The 18727-nt window shown below is 38.5% G+C and overlaps 2 protein-coding genes across 2 annotated transcripts in view; both read left to right on the top strand.

The window, feature by feature from the left end:
* The window catches only part of RLF (RLF zinc finger), a 92211-nt gene extending 82913 nt beyond the window's left edge, over positions 1-9298 (top strand). Inside the window, exon 8 of the mRNA XM_072771743.1 lies at positions 4414-9298. Coding sequence (XP_072627844.1) covers positions 4414-9060 — 4647 coding nt within the window. The 3' untranslated portion in view covers positions 9061-9298. The remainder of the gene's footprint in view (positions 1-4413) is intronic.
* Positions 9299-15260: 5962 nt separating this feature from the next.
* TMCO2 (transmembrane and coiled-coil domains 2) lies at positions 15261-18055 on the top strand. Its single transcript, XM_072771742.1, has 2 exons — positions 15261-15617; positions 17653-18055. Exons 1-2 carry the CDS (start codon positions 15372-15374, stop codon positions 17965-17967), a joined length of 561 nt encoding a protein of 186 aa, XP_072627843.1. The 5' UTR covers positions 15261-15371; the 3' UTR covers positions 17968-18055.
* Positions 18056-18727: the final 672 nt, after the last annotated feature.

The raw sequence follows: 18727 nt of genomic DNA, 5'->3' as shown, positions 1-18727 counted from the left end.
AATTGTCCTGAAATGGAGGAATGAGTGGGGAGATAACTTCTCAGGCAACTCCTCTTAGATGAGGGAAAATGAGAAATAATGGGCTTTAATAAGATTATGGAACTGGACATATCTAGCAGTTTCTACGGATTGACCTTCTGGAATCCATAGCTTTTCTTAATGGAAAAATAGTAATTTGAAGGGACAGGCCATTGGAGTAAAGAACAATTATGTTTCTGAGCTGTCACTTCAACTACTCTATATCTACTTTTACTAGAATAATTTTCTGTTTTTATATTTTCCTTAAGAATGGAATGATACATTTTCTAAGTGTTGAAAGAGTAGAACAGTTCCAGAATCAACTGTATATAAATTGTAAACCTCTGTGAAAACCAATCGGAAGCAAGTTAGATATTTTCAGGAAATAAATATTTGCTAAAATGAGAGGAAGCACCATATATAAAGCCTTGTGTTTTGAGTTCAGCCCTATATATATGCTAAGCCTACCAGCCTAGAGATTCAGGATGAATCTTAACTCTATTTTTGCTCTATTTTTGTGTTGTTTTTAGTATCTGCTCATGAGTGAGCTCTTAGTATACCCGTATCTATAATGGCAAATGGGTATGTTTTATGGGTTACTTCTTTGACAACATCCAAGAATTGTTTATACCAAAGTCAAGGCACAGTTGTATCTTTGATACATCCTGTCTCTTCTAATGTTGTAACCGTCTATATCCTATACTTTTTTTTGAAATATGTTATTCTGGTCTTTTCTAATAAAGACAGGAAGAAGCAAAACATTTTATTAAAAGTAAATTAAATAAATAAATAAATAAATAAATAAATAAATAAATGTAAATTCATGGTCAGATAGATAACTTAGGTGATAATTATTTAGTCACCTAACTAACTAAGTTAAATATAACTTATATTTATTTTTATATTTATTTATATTACTTATTTATATTTATTTAACTTATTATAAATATAATAAAGTTATATTTAACTTATTTAGTTAAACCTTACTTTATTTTTTAAAAATTACTTTTTGCTATATGACATAATCATAGGAATGATACTGTATTTACAGGATCCCTTTACACTTGAGGGGAGGAGATTATACAAAGGTGAGAGTCACTGGGGGGGGGGTCACTTTAGAATTCTACTTACCATGAGAAACCACAGAAAATGAGAAAGCTGCTAGAGGACTAGGGAAAATGGGTTTCTGACACAGACTAAGGAATTTCTGTCCATTTGCATAACCAGACCCATTTCTCTTTAAGCCTAGTCTAGGGTACTTTCTACTATAATCATTCATGATAATTGGCCTGAAGGGTAGAAAAGATGTGGACTGGTGGGTGGAAAGGAAGTGAGGTAGAATTCCTTTCAAACTGAGAGACTCACTTCTAGGTTTTTAAAGAGAGATGATCTGACCTATTTCAGTTAGGATCTAGTTCTATGAATGGTAGATATCCTGCAATAGTAGTGGTCTAAAGAAGATGGAAGTTTTCTCCCTCTCTCATATAGATAAATAATCCAGGCAGACAGGCGAAGGTGGCTTATAGTGGCTCCACTTAATGGAAACCCAGGTACCTTTTGTCTGTCTACAGTCAATATATAGTTTGATCTCATATTCTAAAACCTAACTATTCCAATCCTAGGTATCATGTCTCCATTCCAGATAGCAAGGTGGCGGGGGCGAGGGGAGTGGAAAAACCACAGGAACCACACTATGATACACCTTTTCCTCACTCCCTCCAGTATATATACACACAAACACACACACACAGAGACAGACAGACAGACACAGGGCCATCCATATCTAGCTGCAAGGGAGACGAGATATATTCATTATTTCAGGTTACTTTATAACCAATAGAAATCAGGTATTCTGTTCTTAGAGTAAAAGAGGGAAAAAGATATTGGGAGGCAACTAGTAAAAAGTGACATAAACCTTGGGATGGAACAGGTTAATGATGCTGAAAAGCTTGTGTGGGCTTTAGGCCTCTTACGGCAATAGTGGGGACGCCTGGGTGGCTCACTGGTTGAGAGTCTGCCTGTGGCTCAGGGCGTGATCCTGGAGTTCCGGGATCAAGTTCCACATTGGGCTCCCTACATGGAGCCTGCTTCTCCCTCTGCCTGTGTCTCTGCCTCTCTCTCTGTGTCTCTTATGAATGAATGAATGAATGAATGAATGAATGAATGAATGAATAAATAAATAAAATCTTTAAAAAAAAAAGAAGGCAACAATGAGTATATAATGGAGAGGGCCTTATAACAGTACCTTTTATCTTCTGGGCTTCCATTTTATATAAATAGCTTAAGCCAGAGTACATCATCATAGAAGTCACATAAAGTTATGTGACTTGTAAGGATCATAAACCTGTTTTGCAGCAGAGTCAGGACTAGACCATGGGTATCTTGACAAATTGCATAATGTGATTGATTATCATTTATAAATTAGAGCACAGAGAACTTGGAGGATCTGATAAGTTTTAAAATAAGTCATAAATAATTTGTTCTCAACAAATTATGATTACTTAAACTCCATTTTGGAAGACTGAGATAAACAGCAGAGAATGTCCATTCTTTCTTAAATAGTCAAATCTGGTTAAAAGGGTAAAACTGATGAAATTACTAAGCACTTTTCAAAAAACAGACTGAAAATACCATTATACATTCTAAACAAGTATACCAAGAAGTTACTTGTTAAAAGATGGTGAATATATTAGAATTAGGATATGGAATATGGAAATAAATTTTGAAGACATTGATAGATAAAACTAAATTGATTTTAAACCAGGTAGCTGAAGGAATGAAAGTGGTGAGATACATTATATCCAGGGCACATGGGATATAGCCATGTCAGATAAGCTTTGGAATTTTTATTGGCTGTGTAAAGTGGTTAAGAACTCGGGTTATGTACAAAGATCGCTTTAAGTTTAAATCCTTGTTCCTCTGCTTATTAGCTGGTGACTTTGGGCAGTTAACCTACTGAGCTGTGGTTTCTTCATCTATAAAATGAGGATAATGTATGAAAAGAGTATTTGGAGTAGTGCCTAGAATGTAGTAAGGGTTCTGTAAATTGATGGTAGTTGTTTCTTTGTGTTCCTAGAATTAGAATGGTGCCCAACACAGAAGAATTGCTTAACAAATTGATTACCAGTGTGAACAACAGAATTTATCCTCAGTTATTTTACATGGTATTCTGTTGAATACTTATGATGTGCCAGCAACATAGTAATCACTTTATATTATCTTCATTTTCATAACAATACTAGGAGGAAAATCTAACATTACCACTACTGTTATCATTTTATAGATGAGGCAGCAACAACTTAGGATTTAAGAACTTGTCACTGTAGTGAAGCCTGGTATTCAAAGGTAGTCAAAATCTGATTCAAAATTCTATGCTCTTGGGGACCTGGCTGGCTCAGTTTGTAGACCATGTGACTCTTGTCTCAGAGTCATGAATAGAGCCCCATGTTGGGCGGAGGTAAAACTTTTTAAAAACCTTTATGCTCTTAAGTACCGAATTTTAGGCCACTCTGCCATATAATCAATCCCACTTTACTTTGCTCATATTTTCACATTCCATTTCAGTCTCTCACATAAATCATTTTGTATGCACTAGCCTTTTATCACATAATGACCAGATCTTTTTCCTGATTTTTGACTAGTTTCTGAGAACCTCTTGCTATATAGAGATTTAAAGACTCTGTTGTTTTTCCCATGGGAAGTACTTTCCCATAAAGTACTAATTATTTTATGAGAAAATAGGGCAGGGCACTTGGGTGGCTCAGTCAGTTAAGTATCAGACTCCTGATTTCAGCTCAGGTTATGATTTCAGGGTTGTGAGATCCAGCTTTGGTTCAGGCTTGCTTGAGATTCTCTCCTTCTGCCCCTCCCACCTCTAAAAAAAGGCTTTGGGGGCAATGGAGCATCATTTATTTTAGCCTTAAGATTTTGAAAACACCCAGCTTCTCATGACCCATGTGTTTCTTCAATTGAATTCAATCCTAGACTCACTTTTATACAGGTGTTTCCTTTTATACCCATTTATTTAAGCCCTGTCCTTCTAACCAGCTTAAGACAATTCTTTTTTGAATCAACTTCAATGACCTTATTTATCCTGAATTCCTTTGAATTCATATACCTTTATTGTTTATATACATTTGGCATATAAGCAAATTCTTTGAGGGTTAGAGATTGCTTTAATATGTAGTGCCTTATAAAGTTGGACACTCTATAAATGTTCATTGTTATTCATGGTTGTAACATGTAAGCAGGATCTAAATGTCAGTTGCAGGAAGAGAGAGTAAACATAAATTTAAGAACTCTAAAAGTTCTGAGAAGTATATATCTTACCAATGAAAGTTATGTAATATTTAATATGAAAAAGAATAATGACTTTCCCCCCTATTTTTCTTATAGGCTCAAGATGCTGGTCTTGGGGTGTCAATTTTACTATGTGTCAGAGCTCTTCAACTCAGATCAAGCGAAGATGAAGAAATGAAGGCATCAGTTTGTAAAACAATTGCTTGTCTTTTACCAGAAGATTTAGAGGTCAGACGAGCCTGTCAGCTTACAGAATTCTTAATTGAACCCAGTTTGGATGGATTTAATATGTTGGAAGAACTGTATTTGCAGCCAGATCAAAAATTTGATGAAGAAAATGCACCAGTTCCAAATTCTCTCCGATGTGAGCTCTTACTAGCTTTAAAGGCCCATTGGCCTTTTGATCCTGAATTTTGGGACTGGAAAACTTTAAAACGACACTGTCACCAACTGCTAGGACAAGAAGCCTCCGATTCTGATGATGATCTAAGTGGCTATGAAATGTCTATTAATGACACAGATGTTTTAGAATCATTTCTCAGTGATTATGAGGAAGGTAAAGAAGATAAACAATACAGAAGAAGAGATTTAACAGATCAGCATAAAGAGAAAAGAGACAAAAAACCTATTGGTTCTTCTGAAAGATACCAGAGGTGGCTTCAGTATAAATTTTTCTGTTTGTTATGTAAGCGGGAATGTATAGAGGCCAGGATTCTTCATCATTCTAAGATGCATATGGAAGATGGAATTTACACCTGTCCAGTTTGTATTAAAAAATTCAAGAGAAAAGAAATATTTGTTCCTCATGTGATGGAACATGTTAAAATGCCACCAAGCAGAAGGGACCGCTCTAGAAAGAAATTACTGTTGAAAGGCTCTCAAAAGGGAATTTGTCCCAAGAGCCCCTCTGCAACCCTGGAGCAAAACCAGTCCTTGGATGAACAAGCCAAAGGAGAGTCTCATGAATATGTCACATTCAGCAAACTAGAAGATTGCCACCTGCAAGACAGAGATCTGTACCCATGTCCTGGCACAGACTGTTCCCGTGTATTTAAACAATTTAAATACTTAAGTGTGCATCTTAAAGCTGAACACCAAAATAATGATGAAAATGCCAAGCACTACTTGGATATGAAAAACAGAAGAGAGAAGTGTACTTATTGTCGACGACATTTCATGTCTGCTTTTCACCTGCGGGAGCATGAACAAGTGCATTGTGGTCCTCAACCTTATATGTGTGTATCTATAGATTGCTATGCAAGGTTTGGATCAGTGAATGAACTACTTAACCATAAACAAAAACATGATGATCTGCGTTATAAATGTGAATTAAATGGCTGTAATATTGTTTTCAGTGACTTGGGACAGCTTTACCACCATGAAGCACAACACTTTAGGGATGCATCTTACACATGCAACTTTGTTGGCTGTAAAAAGTTCTATTATTCCAAAATTGAATACCAAGATCACCTCTCAATGCATAATGTTGAAAGTTCAAATGGAGATGTGAAAAAATCAGTGAAACTTGAGGAGGCTGCACCAGGTGAAAAGCAAGATAGTATCAATCAGCCCCATCTACTTGACCAAACTGATAAATCACGTTTACCTGAGGATCTTCTTTTCTGTGCAGGATCAGCTAATTCTCAAATAGAAACTGCAGAAAATCTGAAAGAAAACAGTGACAGTAATTCTAGTGATCAGTTAAGTCATAGCTCTTCAGCTTCCTTGAATGAAGAGTTAATTGATACACTGGATCACTCTGAAACCATGCAGGATATATTATTATCTCATGAGAAGGTCTTTGTGCCCTCCAGTTTAAAAGAAAAATGTTCCAGTGTGGCAGTTTGTTTTGATGGGACTAAGTTTACCTGTGGTTTTGATGGCTGTGGTTCCACATACAAAAATGCAAGAGGGATGCAAAAGCATTTACGGAAGGTTCACCCATACCATTTCAAACCCAAAAAGATAAAGACAAAAGATCTCTTTCCCTGTTTGGGTAATGAACATAATCAAACAACTGAAAAGTTTGATGCAGAACCTAAACCCAGCTCAGATACAAACAGTGACTCCCCCGATGAAGGTCTAGATCACAATATTCATACTAAATGCAAACGAGAATATCAAGGTTATTCCACAGAAGCTTCCATTTGTGCTTCTAAAAGGCCGTGTACAGAGGATACCATGTTGGAACTTTTGTTACGCTTGAAACATTTAAGCTTGAAAAACTCAATGACACATGGATCTTTCTCAGGGTCGTTGCAGGGGTACCCATCCAGTGGTGCTAAGTCTCTTCAATCGGTTTCACCTATATCAGACCTTAATTTTCAGAATCAAGATGAGAATATGCCAAGTCAGTACCTTGCACAGTTGGCAGCTAAGCCTTTTTTCTGTGAGCTTCAAGGATGCAAATATGAATTTGTGACCAGAGAGGCTTTGTTAATGCATTATCTTAAAAAACATAATTATTCAAAAGAAAAAGTCCTTCAGTTAACCATGTTTCAACATCGGTATTCCCCATTCCAGTGTCATATTTGCCAAAGGTCATTTACAAGAAAAACACATCTTAGGATTCATTATAAAAATAAACATCAGATTGGCAGTGACAGAGTAACTCACAAACTGTTAGATAATGAAAAATGTGATCATGAAGGCCCATGCTCAGTAGACAGATTGAAAGGTGATTGCCCTACAGAACTTGGCCGTGATCCCAGCAGTAACTCTGAGAAGCCACACTGTCACTCTAAAAAGGATGAATGCAGTTCAGAAACAGATTTGGAGTCATCCTGCGAAGAAACAGAAAGTAAAACATCTGATATTTCATCACCAATAGGTAGCCATAGAGAAGAAGGAGAAGGAAGAGAGGGACGAGGTAGCAGGAGAACTGTTGCTAAAGGAAATCTCTGCTATATTTTGAATAAATACCACAAACCATTCCATTGTATCCATAAAACTTGCAACTCCTCATTCACCAATCTAAAAGGCTTGATTCGTCATTACAGAACTGTACATCAGTACAACAAAGAACAATTATGTTTAGAGAAAGACAAAGCAAGAACCAAAAGGGAACTTGTCAAATGTAAAAAGATATTTGCTTGCAAATATAAGGAATGTAACAAACGCTTCCTGTGTTCCAAAGCTCTTGCTAAGCACTGTAGTGACTCTCATAACCTAGACCATATTGAAGAGCCTAAAGTGCTTTCTGAAGCTGAATCTGCAGCAAGGTTTTCCTGTAACCAGCCTCAGTGCCCTGCTGTTTTTTATACATTCAGCAAGTTGAAGCACCACTTGATGGAACAGCATAATATTGAAGGAGAAATACATTCAGATTATGAAATTCATTGCGATCTTAATGGCTGTGGCCAGATTTTCACCCATCGCAGTAATTATTCTCAACATGTATATTACCGACATAAAGACTATTACGATGATCTGTTTAGAAGCCAGAAAGTGGCAAATGAAAGGCTACTAAGGAGTGAAAAGGTGTGTCCTACAGCGCTTACTCAGGGGCATGAACATCAGACTACCAGGAGATCATTTAATGCTAAAGCTAAAAAATGTAGTTTAATCAAAGAAAAGAAGGCTCCGATTAGTTTTAAAACAAGAGCTGAAGCCCTCCATATGTGTGTGGAGCAGTCTGAGCACACACAGTATCCCTGCATGGTTCAAGGATGCTTATCTGTGGTGAAGTTGGAGAGCAGCATAGTGAGGCATTATAAACGCACCCATCAGATGAGTAGTGCCTATTTAGAGCAACAGATGGAAAATCTTGTCGTCTGTGTTAAGTATGGTACCAAAATTAAGGAAGAGCCCCCTTCTGAAGCAGACCCCTATATAAAGAAAGAAGAAAATAGCTGTGAATCAGAGCGCACGAAGCACAGCCATTCCCCAGGTGACAGTAGCGTCCCTGCCCAGAGCACTGATTCCCTTCATCCAGGCGAAAGGGAGGGAGGTCAGAAAGGATGTACAGAAAGCAAACCAGCGTTTGATGCAGATACTCTGCTCTACAGAGGAACTTTGAAATGTAACCATAGTTCGGAAACCACTTCTTTGGAACAATGTAATATAGTTCAGCCTCCTCCTTGTAAAATAGAAAATTCCATACCTAATCCTAGTGGGACTGAAAGTGGGACTTACTTCACAAGTTTCCAGCTGCCTTTACCAAGGATCAAAGACTCAGAAACTGGGCAGCAAAGTTCAGGGCAAGAAAACACTGTAAAAAATTCAACCCATGTCCCAAAAGAGAATTTTAGGAAGCATCCACAGCCTAGGTCATTTGATTTGAAGACTTACAAACCTATGGGATTTGAATCTTCATTTCTGAAATTTATTCAGGAAAGTGAAGAGAAAGAAGACGATTTTGATGATTGGGAGCCTTCGGAGCACTTAACATTAAGTAGTTCTTCACAACCCAGTAATGACTTAACAGGGAGTGTTATGGCAAATAATATGGTGAATGACAATGACCCTGAAGTTGACATACCTCATTCTTCCAGTGACTCTGCAATTCATGAGAACCTGACTGCAATCCCACCTTTGATAGTAGCTGAGACAGCAGCAGTTCCTTCCTTGGAGAACCTGAGGGTTGTATTGGACAAAGCATTAACAGACTGTGGAGAGCTTGCCTTAAAACAGCTTCATTATCTACGGCCAGTGGTTGTCCTTGAAAGATCTAAGTTTTCCACACCAATTTTAGACTTGTTTCCAACAAAAAAGACCGATGAGCTTTGTGTAGGAAGTTCCTAAATAGCAATTTTGTTTTAGAAACAGACTGGCTCCAACACTGCAACATGGGGACAATTGCCAACTTGAACAAAGGCTGAGAACCAGCCACACTGTTGTTTAGGGTAGAATAGGCTGTGTATTTACATGAATGTATAATATCTATGTCAGCAGTATTGGCTGAGTCCATTAGCTCTCCAGTTGGTTTATTGATTGGGTTTGTTTTTTTTGTTTGTTTGTTTATTAAAAAAATGGAACTGTACTCTTGTTTGGTGCTAATTAATACATCAAAATATATTGGGGCTTCCTTTTTCAAATTAAGTGTGCATGATTGTATATGGAACAAATACAAAGATCCCAGGGTGGGAGGGCTAGGGAAAGGGATATGGAGTTCTTACTTGACTTGAATGTGCACCTGAGGGTGCTTTGTGTAATATATTGTACACTACAGCATCTTATATTTTTTGAGTTGAGTTTCAATAAATTACAATTTTTCACCCATTTCTTGTTTACTCATAATGAGTTTTCATACCATACATAAACTGCACTTAATATTTTCTGGAATGTGCACTTGTATTTGCCCCAATAGTTTTTCTTGTTAACCAAACCATTTCGATCCAGCTTCTTTCTGAATGACAATATATTGTCTTAAAATTTTTGTGCAAAGAAAAATCTAAAATTGAATAATTAGTCCCAAGAGTCAAGATAGCTCCCAAAAAAGGATGTCCAGGAGTTGCCTGGGTAGAAGGAGAAAATACCAAGCAGAACATGAAGGGCATAGTTGTGTGCAGTCATGTTTCCAGGGAACTACAAGTAATTTGGTAGGCTGCAATGAAAGAGAAGCACTGAGGTGGATGAGATTATTGTAGAGATAGGTGGCAGGAACCCAACCATGAATGCTAAGGAGTTTGGACTTGAAGCCACAGGCAGCTGAGACCCTTTGAAGGATTTGAACAAAATAACATGATGAAGTTCATTGTAATAATGTTAAGTCAGTAACAATTTGTAGGTCACTTTAGTATGATATGAGACACCTGGTGGATTCATTCTTAAGACTCCTTATACTAGAGACTTTTTGGCCCAGAACAAGAAAAAGTTGCTAATTGTCTTAAGACTGAACTACATCCATTCATCCACTCCTGACTTATACCCTCTGAAAGGATATAGTTAGTCCATTTGTAGGGGAGCCAAACCCTAAATTTCAGAAACCTATTGAAAGTTTGCTTCAAGTACAAGCCTAAATGATTTATCCTAAATCACTTTCTATTCCAGTTGGAGATCTTGTTTCATTTTGTGGACTTACTAACGACCATGTTTTATGTCAAACCCAGCATGTGAAGTTACATGACAATATAGAAGGTCAGAGTTTTGTAGCTTTTAGTACTATCGTTTTTATTTGATGTGTCTTTAGGATTTATCCCCAATGCTGGTATGAACCTGGAAGCAATGACTTTGTTTTCAAAGTCCTTTTATTTTTTATTTATTTTTATTTTTACTTTTAAAGATTTTATTTATTTGAGAGAGAGTGGGTGGAGGAACAGAGGGAAAGGAACAAGCAGACCACACACTGAGCACAGAGCCCCACAAAGGGTTCTATCCTATGACCATGAGATCACAACCTGAACTGAAACCCAAGAGTTGGACGCTTATCTCCGTGAGCCACCCAGGTGCCCCTCAGAGTCTTTTTAAATTCAAGATCTGCTCTGTAACTGACAGAAGTTGAGAGTGCCACTTTCATTCTATCCTTTTACCCAGAATTCACTTGTTTCAGTGTTTCCCCTTGTTCATGAACATGTGTGAAAGAGAGGGTGGGGAATCATGGAGAAGAAACCTTTTATTAATCCCAAATCTATCCTCTGTTTGTCCTGGGTTGCCTACTTCTGACTTGCATTGCCAAGAACATAGTCATTGGAAGATGGAATTAGTCATTAACCAAATATTCAAGTGTACACGTATTTAGAGGCAGTTTCAGATGCTTAGGGAGATAAAAATCCCAAAATAAATTTGTCAAGGCATCTGCCAGTGTGGAGCCTTCATGTGAGGGCTAGGATAGCTTAAACATTGTTAATCATAGTGTGGCAGTGGACCTGCAGCATGGGCATCACCTTGGAGCTTGTTAGAAATGTAGAATGTCAGGCCAGGCCCCACTCCAAAACTTCTGGCCCAAAATCTACATTTTAGTAAGATCTCTAGATGATCCATAGGCACAGAAAAATTCCTGAAGCAATGGCCTAGAACATAGTGGAAAGTACTGTGAGAATTCAGGATAGCTACACTTTCTTAAAAGCACTTTACATAAAAAAAAAAGCACTTTACATAAAATTATCTTGTTGAATTTTCATAACTTCAGGAAGTAGGTACTTTTCCCTTCATTTGACATACAGACTTAAGGATGGAGTGTTTTCCCTAGCTGTTAGAAGCTGGGGATAGGTGGAGCCTCGTTTCCAATTTCTTCTGACTGGAAGGATATCAGGGAGGGAAACTTCATGTGAAGAAAGTACATCAAAAAGTTGCAAGTGGTGTTTAAATTAGTGCCAAAAAAAACATAGTTCTGTAATGAAACAGTATATTGTTTGTGGGAGTGAATAATGGGATATAAAGTTTGAAGTGTAAGTATAAGCCAGGTCATGCAGATCCAATTCTAATTCTACATCTGTTGACGTTTTCTCATTTGAGGAAAGAGGAAAACTGGCTCATACTGTTTCTGTGAGTCTGTTTCTCTTTCTGAGAGGAATTTATAAAAGAAAGGTTTCTCAGTCCCTTCTCCCCACCTCTCACCCTCACGATAGACTGTGATGCCTCTCGCTTTATCCTGCTGACTCAGGGGCAAAGCCTTCTGTTATGTAGAGCTGAGACTGGAAAGAGGGACTCGCTCTAATCTGACTTCCTTGGTCTACACCTGCAGGAATAGATTCTGTGATAGACTGCATTTGGAAGTCGGAACCACTTTGAGAACAGGAACCAGGATACTCAGACTTAACCTGTCAACCTGTATTTGACAGGTTTCACCTGTATTCCAGGCGCCTGAAGGCACAGGAAAGCTACAGCCAAATATTCACGAAGCAACACTATCTGCCAACTCCTGGGTGTCGAACTTCACAGTTTCCTGCATCGTGGAGATGAGAGTCTAGTAAAGAAGATACACAATAAACAAAACAATACAAATGAAGTGCTACATGAGAGCTGTGGCTGTGACAGGACCCCCCAAAAAGGCCAGGAAAAGCTGCTTTGAGGAAGGGATGTTTGAATTGAAACCCAAAGAACCAGTAGGAATTAGCCAGAGAGTATAATCGTATTGTGTGGAAAGGCTTTGTGGTGTGTTCATGACATTGATGAGTCTGGTATAGCTGGTGCTGAGAGTAAAAATGGGAAAAGGAAATGAGAGAAAGCTGGATAGGTAAACAGCAACCAGGTATTTTAGGGCTATGTAACCAGCTTCTAGATTTTTTATTTTGTTTGAAAGGCAATGAAGAACATATAAGGCATAAAGTAAGCATTGCATGAGTCCGAAGTTCCATCCTAATAGGGTCCGATGTGGAAGATTACTGGGTGGACTGGCTGGATAGATGGATAGATGACTATCTAAAGGTAGGCTGAGATGCCTTGCATATTGATAAATCTTCGTTGTTGGGCGTTTTCAGGTGTCTAAGAAGGGAGTCAAACTATAAATGGGGTTTTTTTTTTTTGGACTAGATTCTTTTAAGGCACCTTACACTATTGAGATTTACAATACTGTGTATTTTGTCATAAATGTCACTACAAATAATAGTTGCACTTACCTATATGGGTAGCTTGGGGTTTTTTGTTTTTGTTTTTTTTAAGATTTGTATTTATTCATGAGAGACAGAGAGAGGCAGAGACATAGGCAGAGGGAGAAGCAGGCTCCCTGCAGGGAGCCCAATGTGTGACTCAATCCTAGGACCTTGGGATCACGACCTGAGCCAAAGGCAGATGCTCAATCACTGAGCCACCCAGGCACCCTAGCTTCTTCTTTTATACAAATTATCAAATTCCCATTACAGGCCTACAAGGTAAGGAATTACTCCCACTTCACAAATGAAGATAGATATTAGGGCTCAGGTTTAGTGATTTGCTCAAGGGAACAAGGTCAGTGAATGGGAGAGCCAAAACTTTTAACCCAGATTCATTGTACTCCCAAAAGCCTACCCTCCTAACAGCTACTCTATAAAGATTCTGTCCAAACAAGTACACAAATACGGTAATAGGCACTTGATGAATTAACAGTTTAGGCCATAAGGATATTTAGGATTCTTTCCGGGGACTTTGCATTCACCTAATATTTTGTTTAATGCCTGTTATGTGCCAAGCCCTAGGGATACAGTAGTCAATAAAAGGGGCATGGTCCTTGTCTTCCTTAAGTTTACAACAGTCACGGGAACACCTGGGTGGCTCAGTGGTTGATCCTCTGCCTTCGGCTCAGGGCGTGATCCTGGGCCTGGGGATCGAGTCCACTTCAGGCTCCTACATGGAGCCTGCTTCTCCCTCTGCCTGTGTCTCTGCCTCTCTCTCTGTCTCTCATGAATAAGTAAATTTAAAAAAAATTTAAAGTTTACAACAGGGAAGGCCAATGTTAAACCATAAATTGCACAAATAACTATAATTATGTCAAGTGCTTTGAAAGTAAGGGGTAAGGTGCCGTGTAACAGGGGGCTCTAATGTAGTAAGGAGAGTCTCAAGTAATGATTTAGTTGTCACAGCCCTATCTTTCTCCAAAAAGTTTCTGGTTACCATTCTTTAATGGTTTCTGACCTATGTCTAATCTATAATAGCCAAATCCAAAGTCTTATCTGAGTCACTTTTATTCCTTGCTAGAAAGAATTCTCAGTGTTGTCAGCCTCTAGCCGACTGTGGATTTAACATCAATAGCAGTCACTCATAAATCGGTAGGTCATTTCACCCTGACATAAGTACTACATTTCCTTTTTCTTTTTTTTTAAGATTTATTTATTTATTCATGAGAGACAGAGAGAGAGAGGCAGAGACACAGGCAGAGGGAGAAGTAGGCTCCATGCAGGGAGCCCGATGTGGGACTCGATCCCAGGGCCTGGGACCATGCCCTGAGCCCAAGGCAGACGCTCAACTGCTGAGCCACCCAGGCATCCCAGTACTACATTTCCAACAACACTTGAGACTCCATTTTCTGGATGTGTCTCTGATACCTGAAGCTACCTGCCATACCTCCCCTTCCTGCAAGAACGAAACAATTATTCCTCCTATTACAAGCCTCCCTATTACTGTTCTTTCAACCTGAATGAACAAATTGAAATACAATCAGGCAGTACTTTTCTAAAAATTGTCATAACTGACCCTTTCGCCCCTTCCTTTTTGTGCCTCTCCCCTCCTATTGGTGCAAACTCTCTTTTGGATTCTTGCTGTCTTCACAATTGACCTCACAGTTTAGAATATACATGTGTGTGAACTCTTCTCATAAGGTTTTTGCATACAGATGGTACATATTTTCATACCTCCACGCTGAATGTAGATAGGTACCAGTCAGCAAATAATTGATTTGATAACATGTCATATAAGTTACTGCACAATACGCTACAGTTTACAAAGTGTTTAGAAAATTATACCATCTGTTTCTAATATAAACTTTGTAAAGGATGTGGAATCCCCATCTGTAAACAGATGAGCAAAATGAGGCTCAAATATGTTTAAATAGTCTTCCCAAAGATCACAATTTCTACATAATAGTGACATGTGAAAAAAACGAATGCTGCAAAATAATCCAGTAATAATCTCCTTCCACATTTACCAAGTAAACTATTCACTCTTTAGGAAAGCTTTCTTTAAATCCTCTCAAGTCTCCACTTAACCTCAGTTTTCTCATTTGCCATGTAAAAATAATTGCTGTCCCTTCCATGTATCATTGGAAATGTTCTGTATCTACACTCTCCAAGCCATATTGGCTAACTTAAATGTAATTACAATTAAATAGAATGTAAAATTCAATGTCTTGGCCACACTATTCACATTCCAAGTGACGACTGGCTACTATATTGGACAGAGCAGATATAGCATATTCCCATCATTGCAGAAAGTTCTATTTGGACAGTGCTGTGCTACAGCTAAAACTTGCCAAAAATCGAAGAAAGCAATATTACTGAACTGAAAATCTAGGCGAGTGTCTGATTGAGTGAGAAAGTTCACTGGGTGAGTGGGAAGCAAGCTGACCTTTAGAACAGTGACATCACAATGCACAGTTCACAGTGGCTCCAGAACACCTGGGCTCCCAGGCCACTCTTCCTAATGCATATCTAGGTTCCTGAAGCCTCTGTACATGTAGTTCCTGGAGCTGCTGTCTTATTAAAATGTCAACATATTTTTCTTCATCTTCATCTGTCTGGGACAACGTCGTAGATTACCTTTCTCTGAGCTCAATATGGAATTGGCTACAAGCAACTCTTCTGGGAGAGACTAGTCCACCTCAGCAAACAAATTTGGGTCTACTAGATAATCTTGGTCCAACTGTGCAAGTTATCCTGGGGATTTCCTTTTTGCTTTTGTTGGGAATAGGAGTGTATGCCATGTGGAAACGAAGTGTTCAGTCAATTCAGGTTATACTCTTTTGTTACAGAGGAATTTAAATAATTCTAAATTGAAATTTGGTTAGTCCTCTCCTGTATTCCTGCTACCCAGTTTTAAGACCCTGCAGATGAGCAAAGATGAACCCTAGTCTGTGACATCAGTTGAAACTAGATTAACCTTAAAAACTTTTGCCAATTAGGTTTTGAGCATAAAATGCTCTTCCTCACAGTGGTCTTTGGCTTGTTTTAGAATAAAATAGATCAAACGAGTTCATAAACTGAGAAGGCAGCCTAACCCCAAATTTATTTGATCACATATTCATCTTTGATTTCCTGCTATGTGCCAGACACAGTGAGGGATACCTTTTAAAAGTATAAGCATTGCAAATATAATTGGGATCTTGGGTTTGGCCTTTCTGTCCCTACTATGACATTGTTCTGTAACTGATGCCAACGCATATATATTCATTTAGGCATCACAATATTCTCATTATTGTTTTAACAAATATCACGCTCAATAAATATACAAGGGTTCTTTTGGGGGAATAGAAGTATAATTGGCTGGGATTGTAAGAAACATAAGGTTTTTCATCTAATTACCAATGATTATAACTTCATAGTTTAATCACCAAAAAATAGTTCTATTTACAATATAGTCAAAATGCTTTTAGAATCCGAACAGTTCCATGAAATGGATAGAGGTTATTTTCATATGACAAACAAGGAAACTGAGGTGCATTGAGGTTCAGTGGAAATCTAAGGGGGTAGGGTTCTAAAAGGTCATTCTTAAGGTTTACTTGGTAAATGCTGAGAGAAGTTATAACCAGATCATTTTGTAGCTTTCACTTTTTTCATATATCACTACTGTCAAGGAATCATGGTCACATGCATTCTCTTAACTTTTCAAAACCCTGCATGGTAGTCATGGCAGGGATTATCATGTCCATCTTGTGGGCAAGGTAACTTGGTTATCACTGAGTCAAGTTGACATAGATTGTAAAAACTTGCAAATCTGAGATTCGAACCCAATTTTTAGAATTCCAAAATCAAATCTTCTCCAAAGTTTAATTTAATATAATCCAACTAACCTAAATCCCCAACAGGGATATGTGGGCATACATGCATTTCAATTAGCTAGTAGAAGAATATAAGAAAAAAAAACCCAAACTATTATCTATAATTCTGGGTTCTGCTCTTGTTTGGTTAATGTTCGGCTCAATTAGATAAATTTGCAGACCTCCAGACACCTCAGCCAAGAAAGAGGTAGTAGAACAGGTGGTTAATAGCCTGGGCTCTGGAATTGGACTGCTGGGGCTCAAACCTTGGTCCCATCACTTGCTGTGTGAGCTGAGAGCAACCAGCCTCCAAAACCCCACTTTCCTTATCTGTAAGATGGGTTTGCCAACAGCATCTCCCTTAGGGTGGTCATGAGGGTAAAGGAGATATTGTGTGTATAAAGCTCAGCACACAATGAATACTCAATAAACAGTGCCAATGATCATAATAAGGAAGAAAGATGATTGGTTTCTAATTTTTATCCTGACAGGAATCTGTCCTACATCATTAAAAAAATTTTTTTTCCCCATGACCAGAAAATCTAATTTTTCAGACCACTGTGTCCTGAGGGAACTTACATGAAAGTCAGTATTCCTGGATTTCAGTCTTGGCTCTATCATTTCCAAGTATATGACCTTGGACAATGTAAGGATCCAAACTGGAAGTTATTCAAATGCTACCTAGTTCTGAGGTTTTTCTACACAAATAGGTCCTTCATAGGGAAAACAGCCTCCTAGCACAGACCCCTGCATGTGGCAAATTTTTAGCAAATGGTATCTATTATTATCATCTTTATTAATTAAACACAAATAATAATCCCTGACCTGCGTATCACTCTGTTTTGTGATGAAGATCAAAAGACAAAATAGATATGAAGATGTTTTGTTAAACAGAAGCTTTGGCATAGTAATGAGGGATTATTGTTACTATTAGGCTTTTGTTTCGTTTTGAATCTGAGGCAGTCACATGAATAAACTAGTAACGTTCAACTTCTGTTGTTTTATTTTAGAAAATATTGTTGTTTATAATCACACTCTACAAACTTTACAAGAAGGGCTCAGATTTTTTTCAGGCTTTGCTGGTCAGCCCAGATGGGAATCTTCTCCCAATTCAAGACAATAATCTCTTCCTGTCCTTGGGTCTGCAAGAGAGAATTTTGAAAAAACTTCAGACGGTGGAAAACAAAGTGAAGGACCTGGAGGGGATGATCATTTCCCACAAACCTGCCACAAAGAGGGAGTGCTCCTCTGAGCCCTACTGCAGCTGCTCTGACTGCCAGAGTCCCTTACCCACATCAGGGTTTACTTCCACATCTGAAATGTGATGGACTCCAATCTTTTCCAGAAAAGCACTGTTTTCCCCTCATGTGTGTGATGCTGTAACAATAAAGATAGAGAACTATATTGAAATGACCCTGTAAGGACTGGCCCTCTCTTTGGTGGGGCCCAGCTTCTACTTATGTATGTGGTGGGGTTATGTGGGGTGTAGTAGTGTCAAAAATGTTTCTGAGATAATGATGCCGCTTGGTAGGCTGGAGACCCTAAACAGCCATATAGAAAAGGAGAGCCCAACTGGAATCCATGGGAAAGAAGGGAAAGTGAGTCAGTGATATGGCCTTGAGCTCCATGCTGAACAGGTTGGATTAGATGTAATGAAAACAGCAAGAAAGTGCTGAGGTTTTTTAATAAAGATTTTATTTATTCATGAGAGACAGAGAGAGAAGCAGAGACATAGGCAGAGGGAGAAGCAGGCTCCATGCAGGGAGCCCCGTGCGGGACTTGATCCCAGGACCCCGGGATCACGCCCTGAGCCAAAGGCAGACACTCAGCCACTGAGCCACCCAGACATCCCAGAAAGTGCTGTGGACTGTCCCGTAGAGGTGGGCTGGCTCTTGTGCTGGTCTTCAATCTAAAGGTAAATATGTAGCCCATGAGTTTGTCTGCATTAATTACTCAGAGATGGACAAGGATACTTGAATTTTATCCAACTTTTATTGATACTCCAGGCTAAAGCATTATGACAATCCTTGGGAATCTGTCCTGAGTGCTTTAGGAGCAGCCAGTTCGGCTGTTGGGCAGGTAATT

This window comes from Canis lupus, chromosome 13 (genome assembly GCF_048164855.1).
Source record: "Canis lupus baileyi chromosome 13, mCanLup2.hap1, whole genome shotgun sequence".
Classification (NCBI taxonomy): Eukaryota; Metazoa; Chordata; class Mammalia; order Carnivora; family Canidae; genus Canis; species Canis lupus.
Note: the sequence above shows the minus strand (reverse complement) of the source record. Positions and strands in the feature narration are given on the sequence as shown.